The 21,375-nt window shown below is 37.5% G+C and overlaps 1 protein-coding gene across 1 annotated transcript in view; it reads left to right on the forward strand.

The window, feature by feature from the left end:
• Window positions 1–21,375, forward strand: part of LOC131071561 (nuclear pore complex protein GP210) — a 261,149-nt gene that overhangs the window by 186,183 nt on the left and 53,591 nt on the right. The window contains exons 24-25 of the mRNA XM_058007476.2: window positions 7,716–7,974; window positions 8,084–8,224. Of these exons, the coding sequence (XP_057863459.2) occupies window positions 7,716–7,974; window positions 8,084–8,224 (400 nt within the window). The remainder of the gene's footprint in view (window positions 1–7,715; window positions 7,975–8,083; window positions 8,225–21,375) is intronic.

The following is a 21,375-nucleotide window of genomic DNA, read 5'->3' on the forward strand; positions in this document are numbered from 1 at the left end:
CATAGTGAACAAAGAAATTCTACCGAATTAAATAAATCACTCACTTTTTGGTCAAGAAATTTATTGGTGTCAATGTACTCTTGGTGGGGTTGATTGTTGAGGCCTCTTTAATTCCCAAGCTATATCATGACCTTTTAAACTAAGTTACCGATTCGGGTACGGATTTTGGTACGGGTTTGGCAAATTTTTTTTTCTTGGGTACGGGTAGAGACACACACACATATATATATTTTAATTATATATATATATATATATATATATATATTATATATATACATGTCAGATATTATATATATGTTCAAACATCAAAATTATATATATTCAAACAAACAAAAATGAAACATACAATGTAACTTTCCCATACAATGATACGTAAATGATAACAAATAAATGATACATAGTTGTTTTTTAATTGTTTTTTTTACTTTTATGACCCATGGGCCCTGTTTTTGGGAACCCATGGGCCTTGGTTCTCCCAGGTCTGCCTGGGTTCTCCTTGGGTTCCACCCGGGTCCTGCCCCAGTGGCTGGGTTCTCTATGGGTCGTGGCAAGACCCACAGAGAACTTGACCACCTGGGCAGGACCTGGGTGGAACCCAAGGAGAACTAGGCTCGGGCCAAGACCAGGCAAGAACCAGGACCTAGACCCAGCCTTTTTTCCCAAGAATGGGTATCGCAGGTTTTAAATCAAAGAGTGCATAATTTGAACAATATTCAAGATAAGTGGAAAGAAATTCTCAATGTAAATGGATCTCTGATGTCCCCATGTTTAACCTAAATGTTTACAAACAACAAACAATCATGTGTTCAAGGATGGCAGCCTTGAACACCTCCAATCAGTTTAGGAAAAACAGTTTGTACATAAGAGTTCAAGTAGGTAGTAGCATATTATATCAACCTTGAACACCTCCAAGATTTGATTGTTGGGGCCCCTTTAATTCCCAAGCTAGTTCATGAGGTTTTAAACCAAAGAGTGCAAAATTTGAACAATATTCAAGGTAAGCGGAAAGAAATTCTCCGTGTAAATGGGTCTCTGATTTCTCCATCTTTAACGTAAAGGTTAACAAACAACAAACAATCACGTGTTCAAGGGTGGCAGCCTTGAACACCTCCAATCAATTTAGGAATAACAATTTGTACATAATAGTTCAAGTAGGTAGCAGTATAATATATCAATAAAAGATTGTAGCATGAAAAAACATTGTGGAAAATTGTCTTATTCCATAAGACTTCATGATTTTCCTATCAGGTCTCCAAGAGAAGAATAGTAGATCAAGATGTAATAAAGACAAGCAATTGATATGTTATCCATCCCTCAAGGAAAAGAAGGCTTCAAGAGCATGCAACACACCATGCTTACATGATGCCAAGTATGATGACCTTAATCCATCTTACACATACGTGGATTATGACCTTACCATTAATGACATTGATCAAATATGATCAACTTAACCAATAATAGATCTATAACCAGATATGTTCATATTTCAACATCATCAACAAGACAACATTAAGGATTGTAGGATCCATACTGAAGCGGTAATCATAGTATTGATGATACACAAGTACTTATGAAGGTCTCATCCTGTGTCACCGCATTCGCCGAACTTTAGGCATGAAGTTCAAAATTCGGCGGATTTCAAAACATAAATAAAAATTCGTTGAAATTCGTCATTAATTCGGTATGGTAAAAAGGGCTAAATTTGTTCTAATAAAATAATGTCGAAAGAAGGGAAAGCTCTGCCAGTCGCCCTTGCCTTCTGCTACCCGGGAGATTCACGGTATACATTATTCCGAATGGTTTAAACTTTAATCTGAACATAAGATTATTGGAATAATTTGGTATTAAATATGGTCCCGAGAGATTAGCGGTATGGATGAGACAGTGCCCACAAAATTCGTATGCATCCATTTTATGTGAAGTTTATTCCCAAATCAAGACAGCTAACCCGAAATCAAGACCAATAGGCTTCATTCGCCTCCTCTCTCATCCGAGTCGATTTTTCAAGAATATTCACGAAGAGGGTTACTATTTATTTACATTTTGTTCTTATTTTAATTTTTTGGTTTTTTCAAATTAAATTAAAATTATTTATACTCTATGTTTTCGACTTGTTATTTAATTTTGTTTATTAGTCAATATGTTAAAACTTAATATTTTAGAATATTTAAACTGTGAAAATCAAAGTTTCACTGGTAAAAATCTAAAAAGTATCTAATATTTGAGAAAATATTACAATATATAGGAATAACAAAGTACTGTAGATATTAAAGAAATCCCCTACTGCCTACAATTGTAGACATTTAAGATGTCTAACAACCTATACCTACTAACTTGATCATTAACAAAATAAAGAAATATTATTATTCTAACACCCTCCCTTAATGGTCAATCAATCAAAAACACCAAGTTGCCCCAACGTATCCGGGCTTAGAGACTTGGTGAGAATATCCGCAGTTTGATCCGTTGTCAAAATATACTGCAACTGAATTGATTCGTCTTCTACTAGCTTGTGGATGTAGTGACAATGAAGCTGGACATGCTTGGTACGTTCATGGAAGATTGGATTTTTGGCAAGTTTGAGCACCCCTTAATTATCGGTATACAAGGGAGAAGGACTTGCTTGCGGCATTTGCATGTCAGAGAGTATCCTCTAGAGCCAAACTACCTCACATGCGGCCTTGACTGTTCCCTGGTATTCGGCTTCGGTCGAGGAAAGAGCCACGACCTGTTGCTTCTTTCTACTCCAAGTGGCGGCACCTGTACCCAAACTGAATACGTACCCAGAAGTGGATTTTCTGTCATCCACTGATCCTGCCCAATTTGAGTCAGTATAACCAATCAGCTTTGGATCGTTGCACCTTCTATATAGAATGCCATAATCTGAAGTGCCTTTCACATATCGCAACACTCGCTTCGCTGCAATCTAGTGATCAGCTTTTGGGGCCATCATGAAGCGAGGGATGTCGCTGATAGAAAAACTGATGTCAGGTCTAGTGGCAATGAGGTAGATGAGGTTGCCTACTAGTTGCCTGAATTCTGTTACATCTACTGCAGGTGAATCAAACTTGGTTGATAACTTCAGCCCTTTCTCCATAGGTGTGGAAGCGGGTTTGCAATCCTGCTTTAAAAACTTGTCAAGCAAACTGCGGGCATATTTGGACTGTGAAATAAAGATATTGTCATTAGTCTGCCACATTTCAACACCTAAGCAATAATGGAGAAGCTCCAAATCTGTCATGTCAAAACCTTGGCACAAGTCCTGTTTGATGGTTGTAATCAAATGTGCTGAATTGCTAGTAATGATCAAGTCATCCACATAGACAACAAGAAAAAGAATATCATCACTGGAGACTTTGACATACAAATTAGTGTCAGAGGGACTGCGCTGAAAACCATGTTCAACCAAATACTGATCAATCTTGAAGTACCATGTTCGAGGGGCTTGCTTTAGGCCATAGAGGACTTTTACCAATTTGCAAACCTGATGTTCCTTAACAGGATCTTGAGTCAAGTTTCCATCCAAACTAAGCTGCAATGGCGAGAAGAAGACGAATTCTGATCATCTTGGCAGTAGGAGCAAAAGTCTCCTCGTAGTCAATGCCCTCCCATTGTGTGAATCCTCGAGCATCCAATATGGCCTTGTACTTATCCAAAGTACCATCTGCATGATACTTAACTTATAAATCCATTACAACAGATAGGTTTCTTCCTAGGAGACAGATTAGAAAGAACCCAAGTGTTATTCTAAAGAAGACTATTGTATTTTGTCTCCATAGCCTTTTCCTACTCAAGAATGCCTTTAGCCTCATAATATGTCTGGGGCTCATGGATGCTGTGGATGTTGGCCATAAGTGCAAAGTTGATTGTATTATGCTGCTTTTTCTTTCGGCAAACTGATCTATCCTCAAGAAGCTCATCATCACGAAGATCTCCTATTGTCTTGGCCCACCATTTAGGCTTGAGGGTAGAAGTACCAACATCTGGCTTTGGAGAAACAACATCCCCTGGAGTTTTTGGAACATTGTCATTTGGATGTGAATCCTGTGAAAAATCAGGTGGTGTTGGATCGGTAGCTTCCTCATCTTTAGAGTCAAAATGCTCTGAAGCCCTCTGATCATGGGAACCAAGAGAAAGACGAACACCAACATTAGAAGGCTTCACAGGCTGATTCACATGACTGGGAGTAGTAGAACTGTAGAAGGCATAAATGGACCAGAGTGAAATGAGACAATTTGTCTCCACATTAATCAACCTATATGCCTTGTGGTTTCACCTCCATGGTTCCACCACGAGTCTATAGGGTCTTTCTTTGCATGCATATCATTTAAGGCTTCGATGGAAGAAAAATCACCATGTCCATGTGAAAACTTATTCCATTGAGTCCCTTATAATTGAAGCATCCTCACCTCAACCATTTTTAGCAACTAAAACTTTTATCAAAAATGATAGTATTATTCACTAGATTCCAACAATCATGCAAATTAAACTTTTATAAAAAATGATGTATTATTCACTAGATTCCAACAATCATGCACATAGTAAGAACACAATAACAGAATGTTTTAGGTGAAAATCCAAATGGGAGAAAACCACAGGAAATTCATGCTTTTATATAATTGTTCTTTTACAATGTTTGTAGGCACCAACCTACTATTGGCACCAACCCCTAACTTAGTTTGTGAGCACCAACCCATTGGAAACACCAACTCCCACAACTGAGCACCAAATCAGCAAGAGATACCAATCTCTTTTCTATGAGGCATCAACCTCCAAATCAGAACTAGATTCCACCTTGCTCGTTGCTTCTTCAACGGATGAAAGATAATTCAAACTCTTGTACTCATACTTATCTTTTTAAGATATGCTTATAACATTTCTTTACACACATACTCTTCCTTCACATCTGCATAAACGTCTCTTCAAATCTGCATGTATATACATATATATTTTGTTGCCATATGCTCTGAGCTCTGCCTTTAACTCTTCTCACAAATCTGCTTTCAACCTTTATTACAAATCTGCCATTAACTTTCTCACAAATCTGCTCAATCTCTTTTCACAAAACTAATCGTAATTATGGAAATTTCTTCACATAAATTTCTGGCTTGAGATATATCTCAACTGCTCATATTTATATCTGATTTTATCATTCATAAATGGGCTGCAAATGTTCTTCACTATGAATCTAAAACATACTTCATATTTCTTTTCTTATTCTTTCTATACTCAGTTATTTCTTCAAGATCTGCTCTAAAATTCTGAATGACATATCCTTTATAAATCACGGACTCCACTCACACCAACACTTACACAACAACACTTGTCTTATTGTTTTATATCATTCACTTACCTTTTCATAAAGAACTGCAACTCCTTGCTTAACAAAACTGCACCTTTTTGATTGTTATTTTCTTTAACTAAATCACATCCTTTCATTAATGCTTCTTCGTTATCTTTAATTGTAGCTTTTGTTGACAAACTTAGCTACCATTTTAGTCGTTACTACTGCATTACTTAATCACTTCTTTAATAAATTTTATCCATGGCTCCCTTAATGAAACTTAATTGCTTCATTAGACATAAGAATTAAATCGCTTTTCTAAATGTTCTAAACAAACAATGGTAATTGTTATTGTCTAATAACATATAAGCGCTGTCTTTAGCATAAACTTTTCAAACAAATTAGCTTGTCTTAATAATAACCAACTTCTACAGCTTGCTTGATAATAATCCTTGGTTTGTAATATAACTGATTACTAGATCAGCGATTTCCATTTTGACTTCCATCATATGCTTATTTGTTTGGACATTGACTATGCATCTATTTGTGACAAATCACATGATTAGTTTGCTCTAAAAAAGTTACATCTCCTTCCTTACAATAGTTCACTGCCTTTTCTTTGATAATTCATTTCCTTTCGAGACTAATTCATAATGCTAATCTTGAGTGCTTTCTGTAGTGTAATCGCTACTTCTTGTAACGTAATTACTTGCTAATTGCTGCATCAGATTACTTCTCATTCTTTAAACAATACATGCATCAAGATGTCAACAACCTTGACAAATGCAACAACCTGTTAATCATGAGAAAGGTGTGTAAGATCACCTGTGCATGATGTTCCATAGCAGCTTTTCTCCAATTCAAAACAATGTCCATATGCATGAAACTGCTCACTTTAAATCAATTTCTACTGAGATTCATGAAATCATGCCAACTCCGCCTTTAGAGATTTTTGTCTTCACTTTTATCTCTGCTTATTTATAATCACTCACCAGGGATGAAGTCGACTCTTTTATAAAGTCGACCATATAGATATAAACTTCATGCCATAACAAGGTATAGTCTTTGTTTTTTAATGATCTTCCCATTTCATAAACTCCCCAATTATAATTATCACCGTCCATTTTCTCAATCTGCTTTTTGCATATGTTTGGACATCATCTAACTATCATTTTGACATCAATGGCAACTTCCAAATGTCTACATATACCCTTGACATCAATGACAATATTTCCAACAAGATCCTGTGGAAATGGTGTTCAATAGGTCGTTTATTAGGAGATATGTTTTTGAAGATCCCTGGGTGATGTGTCTAGTCGTCTGTTGTGATGTGGAATGTTTATACCCAAATTTTGGAGATGGGAGACATGTCCTTGTCCCAAAAATACATTGCAGCTGGGGAGAAGATGTGTCTTCTTGCAAACTTGACAAGCTCAAGTGCGATCTTTGAATAGAATCATCTCAAATGGAGATGAGGGTTTTTTGCCCCCAAATCCAATTATGGAAAGACAAGAGCGTTCTCATTCTCTAGATCAGGCATGGAGGGGTTTCATTCTTGAGAGCTTCAATTTGAAACTCGTTCAAAAATAATCAAGGAGTGCTGTAATTAATGAAGAACCCAGTTTATCATGCTCTCTCCAAGCAATGGCTCATTATCACTGTTCAACAATGGGTTGAGATTGTTTAGTTTCCTGCCAACTACTGCACGTCTTAGGAACAGTATATTAATCTAATGACTAAACCTCTTCGTACTATTTGTTTGTCAAATTCTGCAACAAGTTTAGAATTCTTCTCCAGTTTTATCGTTAAGGTAGGTTATTGGATATGATATAGTGTTAGACATAATGCTGGACTACATTTTTAATACAAGAATTTATTGCTTGTATATATTATATATTATTTGACATAATTGTCTAAAAAGTAACACAGTGTGTAAGCTAGAACTACCAATGTAACCTTCATTTAAGAACAAATACAAGCATACATATTTAAGTTTGTGCCATTCAATTCTTTTAAATTCTGTTCATTCATTATTCCAACAGGCAATGGATCTCTATTTCATATTATGTAATTAACAAAGGACATGTTATCTATCCTCTTAATATTGGAAATTTGGTAATCCTTGTTATCCTATTTACCTAATTTTGATTTAGAGTTTGTTAATGTTTTCTTTTCTTTACTGAATTGATATGTTACCCTAATTTGTTTCCAGTCTGTTTAGTTACATACCATGAGCTATTAGTTTCAGTATTTTGTCTGCATACAACCTCTTCTTTTGACTTAGTTTTAGTTGAGCGGTATGGTTGATTTCTTTTAGTTTAGTTTATAGTCAAAGCAAGGTCGGAAGTCAATATACATTATGATTTAGTATTTTGTGGAATTAGAGTTTTTCTTTTCCTAATTTCAGCAATCATGTTTTGTTCCACTATAGGTCTGGAGGTAGATCTACTGTTAGCGTATCATTTACATGTAACTTCAGTGGAGCTGGAAATTCTTTTCGGTCTGTATCCTATAGTGCTTCAGATACAGTTTGGGTTGTACCTAACCTGCCTTTAGCACTTGGCATGCCCATTACATGGTTGCTACCACCTTTCTATACAACATCAGATCTCTTACCAGAATGGACTGAGCCATCTTTTCGAAGGGACACGAGAAGTCATAAAGGGCGTGTGATCTATTCGGTATTAAAGGTATGTTTACTCTAATGCAATTGAAATACAATTTTGCAACTTTCTATTCACGTGCAATATTTGCAAGTTATTGTTGATGGATTTAGCATATTTGCATATATTGATGCAGGCTAATGGCACTGAAGGTGAATCCATAAGTATTCAGGGTGGTCGTATCAAAACTTTAGAAAGGAACACTATTGCTTGCATTGAAGCCAAAGATCGTAGTACAGGTAGATTTGCAATTGCGGCATGTGTTCGTGTTGCTGAGGTCTGTTTTCCAAACCTTCTTTTGGTGACTACTTTTTATCAATATTTTATATCTTTAGATTTTATTGTTATTTTTTATACAGGATAATGTTTTAAGATGATAATATATACAGACATTAGAATCACTTTCCATCAAGGAAGTTACGGAAAAAATATTCAATATATGTGACACTCAATTTTCAATGTAATTTGGGTACATTAAAGGAAAATTGTGTACCAAGTTATCAAACTTTCTCATAGATAAGCATCTGCACAACGTGATATATGAAACCCAAAAGGCATTACTATGGAGAGTTTCAGCATGGTTTATCTTTGAAGTTATGAGGTGGATAGAATATTTGTATCATTGTTATCTAATGCTATTGTTAATCCTTTTTGTTTTCCTATTTGTGTGTGGCTATGTGCATTGTAATAAAAATTCTCTTAGGTTTATGCTAATGTTAATATCTTATTTTGTAGTTGTGAGTCCATGCAAATAGTAGGATGGACACTTTAGGTGTTGTTTGTGGTAGTGAAAACAAATGTGATGGCATCTTTGACGAATATTTTGCTTGAGGGGAGTCAAAAATTCAACAATAGAAATTATAATACCTGGAAGCAGCAGATGCTCACAATTTTTGAGTATCGTGTCATCGATCAATTGGTTCTCGGAAAGGCCACGCGTCCCTCTGTAGTCGGTCCTGATTAAGTTTGATGAGCAAAATCATGAAGCTCTCATGCTCATCAAGCTCTCAGTGACAGATGATCGGCTTCCTCAAATACCTATCGACAAAACAACTGCCGAAATATGGGAGCATCTCAAGACATTGCATGAGACGTCTGATAAGAGCAGAGCCTTCTTTCTGAAAAATATGCTCTTCTCTGTTGTCATGGATGAGCGAAAATCCCTTTAGGAGCATCTCAATTGGATCAAAGACATCCGTGATCAGTTAGAAGCCATCGGTCAACATATGGAGGAGGAGGACATGGTAGTTATCACATTGAAGAGTTTACCAAAGTCCTACGAGCATTTTGTCGAAACACTCCACATCATCTCAACCGGTGTTGATCTAAAGTTCGCTGATCATTGCACTAAACTTCTGTAGTAGGATCCGTGGAAGCAGCAGTTCGGTAGCAGTACTAGCTCATCCTCTATAGAACAAGCTTTTGCAGCCAAATCCTTTCATAAGGATAAAAGGCAAATTTTAGTCTTTTGAGTCTTCTCAGCAGAAACCCTTTGCTTCGTCATTAGAAGGCTCGGGGAAGAAGAGTGTTAGTGCAATTGTTGCCATAAGTTTGGTCATATGAAACTTGAGTGTCGTAAACGCTTGTCTGCACAGGCCAAACAAAGTGGTTCACAACCTAAAGTAAATGTAGTGGAGCACACTAAGCAGAACGAGTCTGCCTTTTATACCTTCATGACTAAAAGACATGCAAAGCATGTAAAATCTTCTGCTTGGTATATTGATTCAGGTGCCTCATGCCACTTCACTCATCGCTGGGATTGGTTCATTGACTTTCAGCCTTACTCAGATTCAGTTATTTTTGGAAGGGGGGAAGAGTACACTATTGTCGAAAAGGGCAGTGTGCAGATTTAGTCTGGAGGGAGGAAATTGATTTTCCACAACGTGTACTATGTTCTTGGAATGGACCTCAACCTTCTCTCAAGCAGTCAAATTTTGAGACATTCTCCTCGGCTCGATGTGACCTTCAGTTCACATTAGTGTAGTATCATTGATTAGGAGACTCAGTCTATTGTTGCTATAGGTCTTGAGGATCATGGTCTATTCAGATTAGTTGATTTTGGTGATTCTCAGGAGCTTGCCATGGCAGCCAAGCGCTCCTCTATTAGTACACTCCGGCATCAACGTTATGGGCACTTAAATATGCACTATCTTTCTCAACTTGTTCAGGAAGATCTTGTCATTGGACTACCAGAGATCTAGACCCAAAACCTTGGAGTTTGCAAAGCATGTCAGGCTGGGAAGCAGCATCAGACTCCGTTTTCGGATGGCAACTCTTGGAGAGCTTCTAAGGTACTACAGCTGGTCCATGCTGATATTTGTGGACATATGGCTAGTCCTTTTGTTATTGGGTCCAGGTATTTTTTTGCTTTTTGTTGATGATTTCAGTCCAAAAATATGGATGTATTTTCTTTAGCAAAAATTAGAGGTGTTTGGTTTATTTCAAATGCTCAAAGCCTTACTAGAAAAAGAGTTTGGTGAACAAATTATAACTCTTAGGTCAAATAATGGGGGAGAATTGTATTTTTCTGCTTTCTCTCATTTTTGTGAACAACATGGGATCAAACGTCAACTCACAACACCCTACACCCCTCAACAAAACAGTGTCGTTGAGTGGAGAAACTGCACGATTACTTAAATGGCCCGGTCTATGCTTGAACACAAGAATGTTCCAAAGAAGTTTTGGGCTGAAGCAGTTAACACTGCAGTCTATCTTCTGAATTGGTCTCCTACTGTGGTTGTGAAGAAGACTCCGAAAGAGGCCTAGTCAGAAGCCCAGAATTAGTCACCTGAAGGGTTTTTGGCTCCACTGCTTTTGTTTGGATCCCTGATGCTAAACACACCAAGTTGGATGCCAAGAGCCAGAAACTTATGCTCACTGGCTATAGTGATACTCACAAGGCCTACCGACTGGTTGACATTGAGATAGATCATCTCATCTTCAGTCGTGATGTGGTTTTTGATGAGGAATGAGGGCCATTTCAACTCTCTCCTTCAGTTGTGGATTTAGAGGACTAGCCATTGAAGGCATCAGATTTAGGTGTTCGTCTTCCATCAGTTCCACTTGATGGGAGGGCTCTAGCTATTCCAATTCCTGCACCTACACTGGTTCGTTCTCCTACAGGATCACCTAGACACATAGCTTCACCACCTGATTTTCCTCAAGATTCATCCGATCTTCTGTTTGATGAACTTGATCCTGTTGCACCTCCTGCATTTGATGTTGGCACTTCTACTCTCCGGCTTAAATGGTGGGCTAAGACAATATCTAATCTTCATGATGATGAGCTCATCGAGGGTAGAACTGCTTGGAAAACGAGGAAACATCCTGATTATGTCAATTTTACTCTCATGGCCAATGTTCACAGTGTGTATGAGCCCCAAACATACACAAAGGCGAAAGGGATACCTGAGTGGGAACAAGCTATGGCAAATGAGCACCACAACTTATTGAAAAATAACACTTGGGTTTTGTTCGATCTTCCTCCAGGGAAGAAACCCATTGGATGCAAATGGGTCTATAAAGTCAAATACAAGGTTGATGGTACTTTGGATAAGTACAAGGCTTGTCTCATTGCTAAAGGCTTCTCTCAGCGTGAAGGAATTGATTATGAGGAGACCTTTGCTTCGACAACAAAGATGAGCACCATCAAATTAGTCCTAGCCATGGTAGCCTAGTGTGGTTGGAAGGTCCATCAGATGGATATCAAGTGTGCCTTATTGAATGGTGAGTTATAGGAAGAGGTCTACATGATACAACCTCGTAGATTCAAAGTTGTTGGGAAAGAACAGTGGGTACTAAAACTGGTGATAGCACTCTATGGCCTGAAACAGGCTCCTCAGGCATTGTACATGAAAATTGATAAGTACCTCACAGATCAGGGTTTCTAGAGGAGTCCTGACTCAAATTTGTATGTCAAGACTACTGCCAGTGATATCATCCTTCTGGTTATATATGTTGTTGATCTGATCATCACTAGCAATTCGACATCTTTGATTTGGGAAATCAAACATAATTTATGCCAGTCTTTTGACATGACTGACCTTAGGCTTCTGCTATACTTCCTAGGTGTTGAGGTTTGCAGCAGTCTCATGGCATGTTCATCTCTCAATCTAAATATGCCAGGGCTCTGCTATACAAGTTCTGAATGCAGGACTGCAAACTTGCATCTACACCTATGGAGAAAGGCCTGAAGTTGTCAGCCAAATCTGGTTCTCCAATTGAGAGTGAATCCCATTTTAGGCAACTAGTGGGCAGTTTAATATATCTCACCTCCACTAGACTTGATCCGAGCTATGCAGTGAGTTACATATCCCGCTTCATGACAACTCCTACTTCTGATTATTGGGCTACAACAAGGCGGATCCTATGCTATGTCAAGGGCACTTCAGACTTTGGTATCCTCTATGGACAAACCAAATATTCTAGACTCAACAGTTTCATATATTCGGATTGGGCAGGCTCTGTTAATGACAAAAATTCTGCATCCGAGTATGTCTTTAGTTTGGGCACAAGTGTTGTCACTTGGACCAGTAAGAAGCAACAGGTCGTAGCTCTTTCCTCGACAGAAGCTGAATATTGAGGAACAGTCAAAGCAACTTGTGAGGTAGTTTGGCTTCGAAGGATGCTTTCATACATCCAGTTGTCTCAAGCATGATCTACACCCCTCTTTTGTGACAATGAAGGGGTGCTCAAACTTGCCAAAGATCCAGTCTTCCATGAGCGAACCAAGCATGTTGAGTTTCATTGTCACTTCATCTGCAAGCTGGTTGAAGATGGATTCGTGGATTTGCAGTATATTCCTACTAAGGACCAGATTGTAGATATCCTCACCAAGTCTCTGAATCCGGATAAGTTTGTTAAGTTCGGGGGGCAACTTGGTGTAGTAGACAGATTGACCATTAAGGGAGGGTATTAGAATAATATCTTAGTCATTAATTATTAATGGTCAATATTGTATTTTATTGTAAATATTAGATGTTTCTAATTTTGTTTCAGTTATCGATTTTTTCATAATGGAAACATCGATCTTGTAATTCTATAAATCATCATTTGATCGTTCATTCAATTCATTCAGTATTTTATCAATTACTTGCATAATACTTCAAAACTAGTGTGCTTTTATTTTCTTTGGTCAGCTCAATCAATCAGGGTTGGCAACAATTCTCACGCCTTTTATGCATATAGAAAGATAAAGTGAAACTCGTGCCTCTTGTTGATTTGAAAATGGGATCCTATTTGAAGATTGAAAGGCTGGTTTTAATCTATTTTGATTGAGGAGTTTGGTTCAAGCATATTGTAGTGTTGGAGAGTCATTTCTCTTAGTTGGGCATAATGACAAGGTGTATATAGGGTTGTTGAAGACATGGGATGATTTCAAATGATTTGGGGATGAAGGCAATTTTTGTACACAACTTTGACAAATAGAGTTTTGGTTCACATTGGTAGGTTTTCCCTTGTTTGTAGTTTGGTCACCTTGTTGAAACATAGTGGCAATATAGGTGAATATGGACAATTTGAATTTTGCAATAAAACTTAAAATGATTTAAGTTTTGGCTACTAGAGTTCTATGTTCTTGTTTTCCATTCCTTGGGGATTCAAAGCATCTACTTGGGGATTTGGCAATTCACACTCTTGATTACATTCTTTGAAAGAAAAATTAGGTAGATTCAATCATTGTTTGAATGGGCTTGGGGCGGAGCAGCTTATGGATGGATGGAATCACTCTTGTCACTTGTTGAAGAGTTGTAAAGTTTAGATAGGCAATTCTCCACTTCCTCCAAATTTTTGAGTAATTGATTGTTTAGTTGAGGCAAATGTTCAAGTTTCTTGCTTGCTCTATAGAGCTTCATTCCCAAATCTTCTTCACTTATGATCATCATGATACAAAGGCTAATAGATTCAAGTTAATCCTTTGAATCATAGATCGTATACTCGGACTTGAAGAGTACTTAGCAAGCCCAAATTTTTGACTTGGCAAAAACTCGACAACCTAAAAAGTTATAAAATTTCTTATAAAATACTTTTTGTTTTGGCAAAATTCAATTAAATACATTAGAGATCCAATAATTTGCCTATACAAGGTAGGATCTGCAAATTCTGATTCTGAAGCAACCTCTCTTAATTTGTGTAAGTTTGTTTCCATAGATGTGGACATCGGCTTGCAATCCATCATACCGAACCTCTTCAAAATATCAATAGTATATTTTCCTTGATTCAAGATGATGCTGTCAGACTGCTGCCAAACTTCCAAACCAAGGAAGTAATGTAGAAGACCCAAGTCTTTCATGTCGAACTCTGAGGAAAGGTCTTGCTTGCATTGATCAATCAAGTGATCGTCCCCTGTGATTAAACAAGTCATCAACATATAGAATAAGAATCAACATTTCTGCATTTATTACTTTGAAGTATAAGTTTGGATCTGCATCATTCTTGAAGAAGTTTAAACCCAAGAGATATTTGTCAATCCTTTCATACCAGGCTCAGGGAGCTTGTTTGAGCCCATATAAGGCTTTCTTCAGTTTACATACATATGAATTTTCATCATGTATAATGAACCTTTTAGGTTGTTCTAGGTAAACTTCTTCAATAATCCCATTTAGAAATGTTGTTTTCACATCCATCTGGTGAATTTTCCTGCTATGGCAATGATGGTTCTCACAGAGGTATATCTGGCAACACGGGCAAAAGTCTCTTCATAGTCTATTCCCTCTTTCTGAGAGAATCCTCTGGCAACAAATCTTGCCTTATATTTTTCAATACTACCATCTGCTGCATGCTTGATTTTAAATAGCCATTTGGAGGATACTACTGATTTGTTTTTGGGACGAGGTACAATATCCCATACATCATTTTTAATGATAGACTTATATTCTTCAGACATAGCATCCTTCCACACTTGTCTTTCTAAGGGTTCATTTATATTGGATGGTTCTGAGTTTATGATTTCACTCATTAGTGCAGTATAGCTGGAGAACTTATGGGGTCTTTTGCTTTCCCTGAATGTCCCTAGAGGTGCTGCATAGTCTTTTGCTTCTTGAATCATTTTTCTGACCCAAAGAGGCCTTTTACGATTCTCAAGGGGGATAGGATTTTGAGGATCTGAGTTATTCTCATTATCATCATTGTTTATAGTTTCTGAAGTCTCCCTCTGAATCCCAGGAACTGGATCTTCTTGCATGTTTTGAGGAGGATGAGGGTCTTCTAAATCTCGAGAGCTTTTAGATTTCATGAAGGCAATATCTTTTCAAATATCACATCTCTACATAGTTCAATTTGCTTTTGACCTGGAATATAAATCCTGTAAGCTTTGGAGGTTTCACTATAACCTACAAAAATGCCTTTTCTGCTTGAGGGATCTAGCTTGGTCCTCTTTTGTTTTGGTATATGAATATATACAGGACAACCAAAGATTCTTAGATGGCTTATGTCAGGCTTAACTCTAGAGAAGGCTTCTTCCGGGGTTTTATTATCTAGGAGAGAGTGAGGGCTCCTATTTTGAATGTATACAATAGTGCTAGATGCTTCTGCCTAGAAGAAGGTGTTTAAATTTTGGTTATACATCATGGCTCTAGCAACTTATACAATAGACCTATTTTTCCTTTATGCTACCCCATTTTGTCGGGGGGTTGTAGGGAACAGTGTACTCCCTCTTAATTCCAACATTTTTACAAAAAATCTTAAATATTTCTGAAGTGTATTCCCCCCCATTGTTTGTCTTTTAGATTTTTATTTTCTTACAAGATAGATTTTCTACTAGGGCTTTGAATTCCTCAAATCTCATAAGGATTTCTTTTGACCCTTTACATTTTAGGAAATAGATCAATGTCTTTCTAGAATAGTCATCAACAAAAATAATGTAACATAAAAATCCTCCTAAGGAGGTTACAAACATTGGTCCACATAAATCAGAATGAACAATTTCTAATATATATGTAGTTTTGCTAGTGCTGGAGTGAAACATACCTTTTGTGTTCTTTCCAAGAGCAAATCCTTTGCATGCACCTTCATGATTTTGTTTTAATTTGGGTAGACCAATCACCAACTTGCACAACCTGGGTTACTACATGTTTTTTTTTGTAATTTTAAGGTAAGTTAATAGCAATTTTTTGCAGGTTTTGGGTGCAAGTTAACTCTTGAGTTGCTCGTTGACAAAAAGAGTTTTTGAGTACTCGCTGAGTATGCAAACCATGCGTTCGAATGATTAATCACCTTTCCTTTGAAACTCAAAACATGAAGTAAAGACCCGGAATAAATTGTTAGTTTATTGTTGGCAAGACTACCTTCTTTGATACCACTGTAGAGCTTATTTCCCAAATCTTCTTCCCTTAATTGTCATGACACATAGGGTAATAGATTCAAGGTAATTTTTGATTGGTAAATCACCTTTGAAACTCAAAACGTGCAAGTAGAGATCTATAATAAAGTGTTAGCTTCCCTATAGGTTGGCAAGATCATTGGCTTTGATACTAGTGCAACTAACCCCAAAACATTTTTTGTTTTCAATATGGAAAATGCAAATACAAGTTTGGGCACTTGTTGATCACCAAGTTGCCAATGTGGCCAAGGTAAGAGCATATGGTGTTTGGACAACACACTCTATCTAGATGAATGTACTATTCAAATGTAAAGGCAAGATGCCTAAATCATGCAAGTTGTAGAGCCGACCCTAATCAACACCTCTTTGGTGGACAAGGATTGTAGAGAATGTAGAACCACTGATAGATTACAATGGAATAATAGCCACAATGGCTAATTACATGTGGATCCAATCAATGCCAAAATGGACTTGAAATGTAAAAGGACCTAGTTGTGAACTGACCAAGATTTCAATGAATGCATTAATTGGCAGTATACTATCTGTCATGTGCCCTCTTTAGCTCTGTCTAGCAAAGACATGTGAGTCAGCTTATTTTGGGGTCTTGTAGGCTGACAGTGGTGGATAAGACTCAGAGAGGATATTCGGTGTTTGGGATTTGGTATTCTGGTAGTAGTGGACCAGTTTGGAGCAGTTACTTAATTTTAGGAGGCATTTCCTTCTTTTGTGGAGGCTATTCCTACTATTTAGGAGGATTTGACAGTACCCAGGGTTGGGTTACCATGAGACTATTCCTTGGGTTCAGTTTCAGGAGATTTGGGTATGTTTCCTAGCTTCTAGGAGCATCCCTAGATTTTAGGGACAAGATTGCTTGAGGATCCATGATTTCCGACAAAGTCATAGACAGGTGGCAGGCTCCGTTTCAGTTAGATGAGCATTATACGGCTATTTGGGATATATTTTTAATATTTCCTAAGTTAGCGTCTTATTAATTAAATAAAGCTATTTATATAGCTAATTGGAGTAATAAGGGGATTTTGGCTTCTTTTGGTCAGGTAGGCATATGTGTTATAGCTCGTTGGAAAGGTCTTGAATTATTATAACTTATTTTCATCATCCGGAGACCTTTTGGCACCTTGAGTTTTGTTATTTGACGAAAGGGATGTTTTTCCTATAGATAAAGGCCTTTTAATTAAGAATATGCCATTATTTAATAAAGGTAAAAGCATATTCGCCCTTTAGGGTTCGAGTAGCTTTGAGAGGGAGATAAAAGGAGATGTTGGCTCATTATTTTATTATCTTTTTACATCTTCAAACTTGGCATTTGTGAATTTGCTCTGAGGAGCGAAATCTGGAGAACTGGGACGCAAACCCTAGGGCTTGGATATTGGGACGCAAACCCCAATAGAAGGTTTCAGCAGGTTCATTTGGTTTCAAACTTTGATTGGAGTGCAAGTTCAGCATTGGAAGAGCTTTGGCTTTGGACGTTGTGTATATTGTTTGGCACGTGGGAGTTCCTTGGCTGCCTGGACGTGACTGCAGCAGCCGTACGGCCTCCTTCCAGCTGGCACGTGGTTTGCTGATTGGTATTCATCAGCCATCTCTTTTCATTGTGCGTGGATGGTCTTTCTTGCAGCCGGCAACATTGTTTTGGTTGGTAGATACTTTGCTGGCATATCATTTATGTATTTTGCCTGGTATGATTTGTAGCTATTCTGGATTGGCTGAATATTATATTATTGCACATTATTTTCCAGCCTATTTCATATTTGCTGCTGTTGTTATTCATTGTTTACCTATATCTGGAAAAATACAAACAAAAACAAAAGACACAACCTTTCTGCAACTTCTGTCTCTCTCTGAAAGATCATTTAATAAACAGGAAGAATTTATTTTAAAACAAATAATTAAAAATTACAGCCTGTCAGCTTAAAAGATCCATCAGGGATCTTTCAGAAAAAGGATCTAGTTGTGAACTGACCAAGATTTCAATGGTAAATGCATTAATTGGCAGTATACTATCCGCTTTTACAATATCTTGAACATGAAATGCACATCTCTTTAGTGGTAGTAACATCGAGTTACGATAATATAAGCATGGAATGCACTAAGTGCAGCTGAGAATGATTTTGATAAGAGATGCTACTTGCACACACTAATAATGTTATTCGCGATAATGAACTGCTACTTATATATAATTTTGTCCATAAAATCGTAGGCTGATGTTATACTATTCATATGAACTTAATAAACTGAAGTGCATTGCTAAAGAAGGTTTAAAGGATGGTGTAAAATGCTGATTGTAGACCTCCAAAATCACTGAACATTACTTAGAGCTGTCTTATGATACTGTTTGGGTCTAAAAAGTTATTTCAATCCACCATCCTTAATGCCCACAACCATTGTATAACCACCTTTCAACTGTTGGATAACAACACTACCATAGGTCCCAATATACAAAGAAAAATCCTTCTAAAACGATTGATTATAGCTACAGAAAACAGTATAGCATGAAATAATGAAGTATATGTTGACGTGTCTAAAATCGCATTGCTATGACTCCATCCGGCCAACGCAGAATAGAATGTACTCGCTGAGTATCCTATCCTCTCTTCAGATAAGGAAATCCCTAATGTTGTGTTAAATTGATCAATGGGGATGACCTCAATGTTTTATAGCTTAGTGGTTGATGTGATTTGCTGGGAGCACAAGAGGACTTACGTTATTGCAACTAGCTAGTCTGCTGCGATTCTCGGACTGCGTAATAAAATCAAAAGGGAAGGGTTTAGGAGACCTAAAATTAACAAGACTGGTATGCGGGTAGACGGATTCAACATAACCAATCCTTGCTTGGCTAGAATAGCTCACAACCTTGCAGGAATGGTGCAATCTTCAAGGGGACTTGGAAGATTTTCAAACTGCAAAGGCACGACTAAGCACCCAATTCTGGCGCAGCCTAGACAGACACCTGCAATTAGACTAAGCACAATTAAAGGCTCAGGTTAACCATACGAAAGGATACACAATCAGTATATCCTTAATGGTATGAGCCTGGATCTATCAAATACTTGCACACCCAAAACAGAAAGATCTATCTAAAATGCTGAAAGAAACCATGCAAACAGGATGAAAACAAGATGATAAACACCAAATCAATGTCTATATATTGATTTCAGCTGCCTATTACAACAATTTCTGCAGCATCTCTATGCTACTGCTAAGATCTAACCTATTCTAACTTCTAAAATCTAACTCTCTAACAATCTAACCTTCTAACTGTCTAACCACCAAAAATTCTAACCCTTTACAAAAGAAAGGCCTCTGCCTTTTATAGAATTTACAATTTTGAATCGAAGGGTAGGATTAACTGCATCCAAGGGCTGCAACTTGCCATCCAGAAGCTGACAGCCTTAACCCATGCCCATTAACTCTCAGTTATCCACCCAACCACTATCTCAACTACCTGCAACTATCTGGATTCAATTTGAGTCTATTCGGTAGTTGGACATAACTGACCTGTGTCCCCTCTGTTTTAAAATATCTTGCGCGGGACCCATAGGCATTTTTACAATAAAACAGTTTCAATTTTCAGAAACTGAACTTCTGGAATTATATCCAGCTATGTATTTCTCAGGAATGCATACTTGTTGCATTCAGAGTGTTCTTTGGTCTTTGGTCTCGGTGGTGGACTTTAGCTTGTCATCCAGCGACACGCTTTTCAATGCTTGGTTCAGATCTCGCGCTCCTGCAGCGCGTTCCTGCATCTTCTTCTTGAGCGTTCAGTGCCTGGTTCCTTCCAATGACGTCCTGCGACCTGTAAACAATTGATTTCACTTAAATAAATCAATTTGAAAAATTAAAATTAATTTAACAAAAATTAAATTTCAAACGTCATCAAGCTATGTCTCAGTGGAGTCTAGCTTGAAAAGCTCTTTGTGAGATGTATCTTTTAAATCTCGTCTTTCTCTTCGAACGTGAAATCCGATCCTCGTCCAAGATGTGTGATTTTCAATTTGCTATAAAAAATGGCTAACTTGATTAAAATTCTACATTTTTATTAAAAGGTTGAATTGTAGTGTCTTTTAAATGAGTCCTTTTGATGAATTTTGACCATATTAGGCGAAATGTGAGATTTTCTTTTCAAGTTACTTGCCTTTGTAATCCAAATTTCGGGAATTTTAGCCTAAATGGGAGATTGACTAGACACTCTAATTGCCCTCCTTTGCAATTTCGGACTAAAAGGGACTTTTTAAGGCTTTCAAGAATTTCGGGCTTGAAGAAGATTTTGAAAATGTCTAAAGTTAAACGCTTTCCCTTGGTTTATCCATTTTCGGCCTAAAGAGGTGTTTTGGAAAGGTTTTTAAAAAATAACGCCTTTTTCACATCATTCTCTATTTTTGGGCTAAAACCCACTTTTGCAAACTTTATAAGAAAAACGCCTTTGCTATTTTCGGGCCAAATAGGGCTTTTGAAAAGTTTGAAGTTTAACGCTTTTCATCTATACTTTTCCCCCTTCGTGATTTCAGGCTTAGGAAGCCTTTTGAAAAGTTTTCATGAACAACGCCCCTTTCTTCTGTTTTGAAAATCGGCCTAAAGAATTACTTTGCAAACTTAACGCGATTTACACTTATCCCGCATATCGGCTTGAAGAAAGCGAAATGAAGCGACTTTAGTTTACTTCCCATTGTTGCCGGGAATAATCATTATGTTATGTTATCATATTATGTTTATGTTGTCGTCGGTAATAATGAGTTACGACAGTTAGTTGGTTAGTCGTCCCGAAGGGTAGTTGGACGCGACGGTTGGTCGCACCCCTTCAGGTATTATATATTGCATACCATTCCTTCTTAGTATCATCAGGATAGTCGTGTCTGATGTAATGTTATAAACACTTGATGTACATGGACTGTTGAATTAATACAGAGATTGGTTATTTAATATATTTCCATTATGTTCTGTGCATTTACTTTTTGCATATAATCGTTTACTCGTATGTGGCAAACATTTGGCGTCGTTGCCTAGACGTACTCGGGAATGGAAGACACGGATGGCGCACGGACACGATGGGCTACTCGTTGGTGAGATAAACCCAGAGGCCGACGACACGCAAA

This window comes from Cryptomeria japonica, chromosome 3 (assembly GCF_030272615.1).
Source record: "Cryptomeria japonica chromosome 3, Sugi_1.0, whole genome shotgun sequence".
In the NCBI taxonomy this organism is placed as follows: domain Eukaryota; kingdom Viridiplantae; phylum Streptophyta; class Pinopsida; order Cupressales; family Cupressaceae; genus Cryptomeria; species Cryptomeria japonica.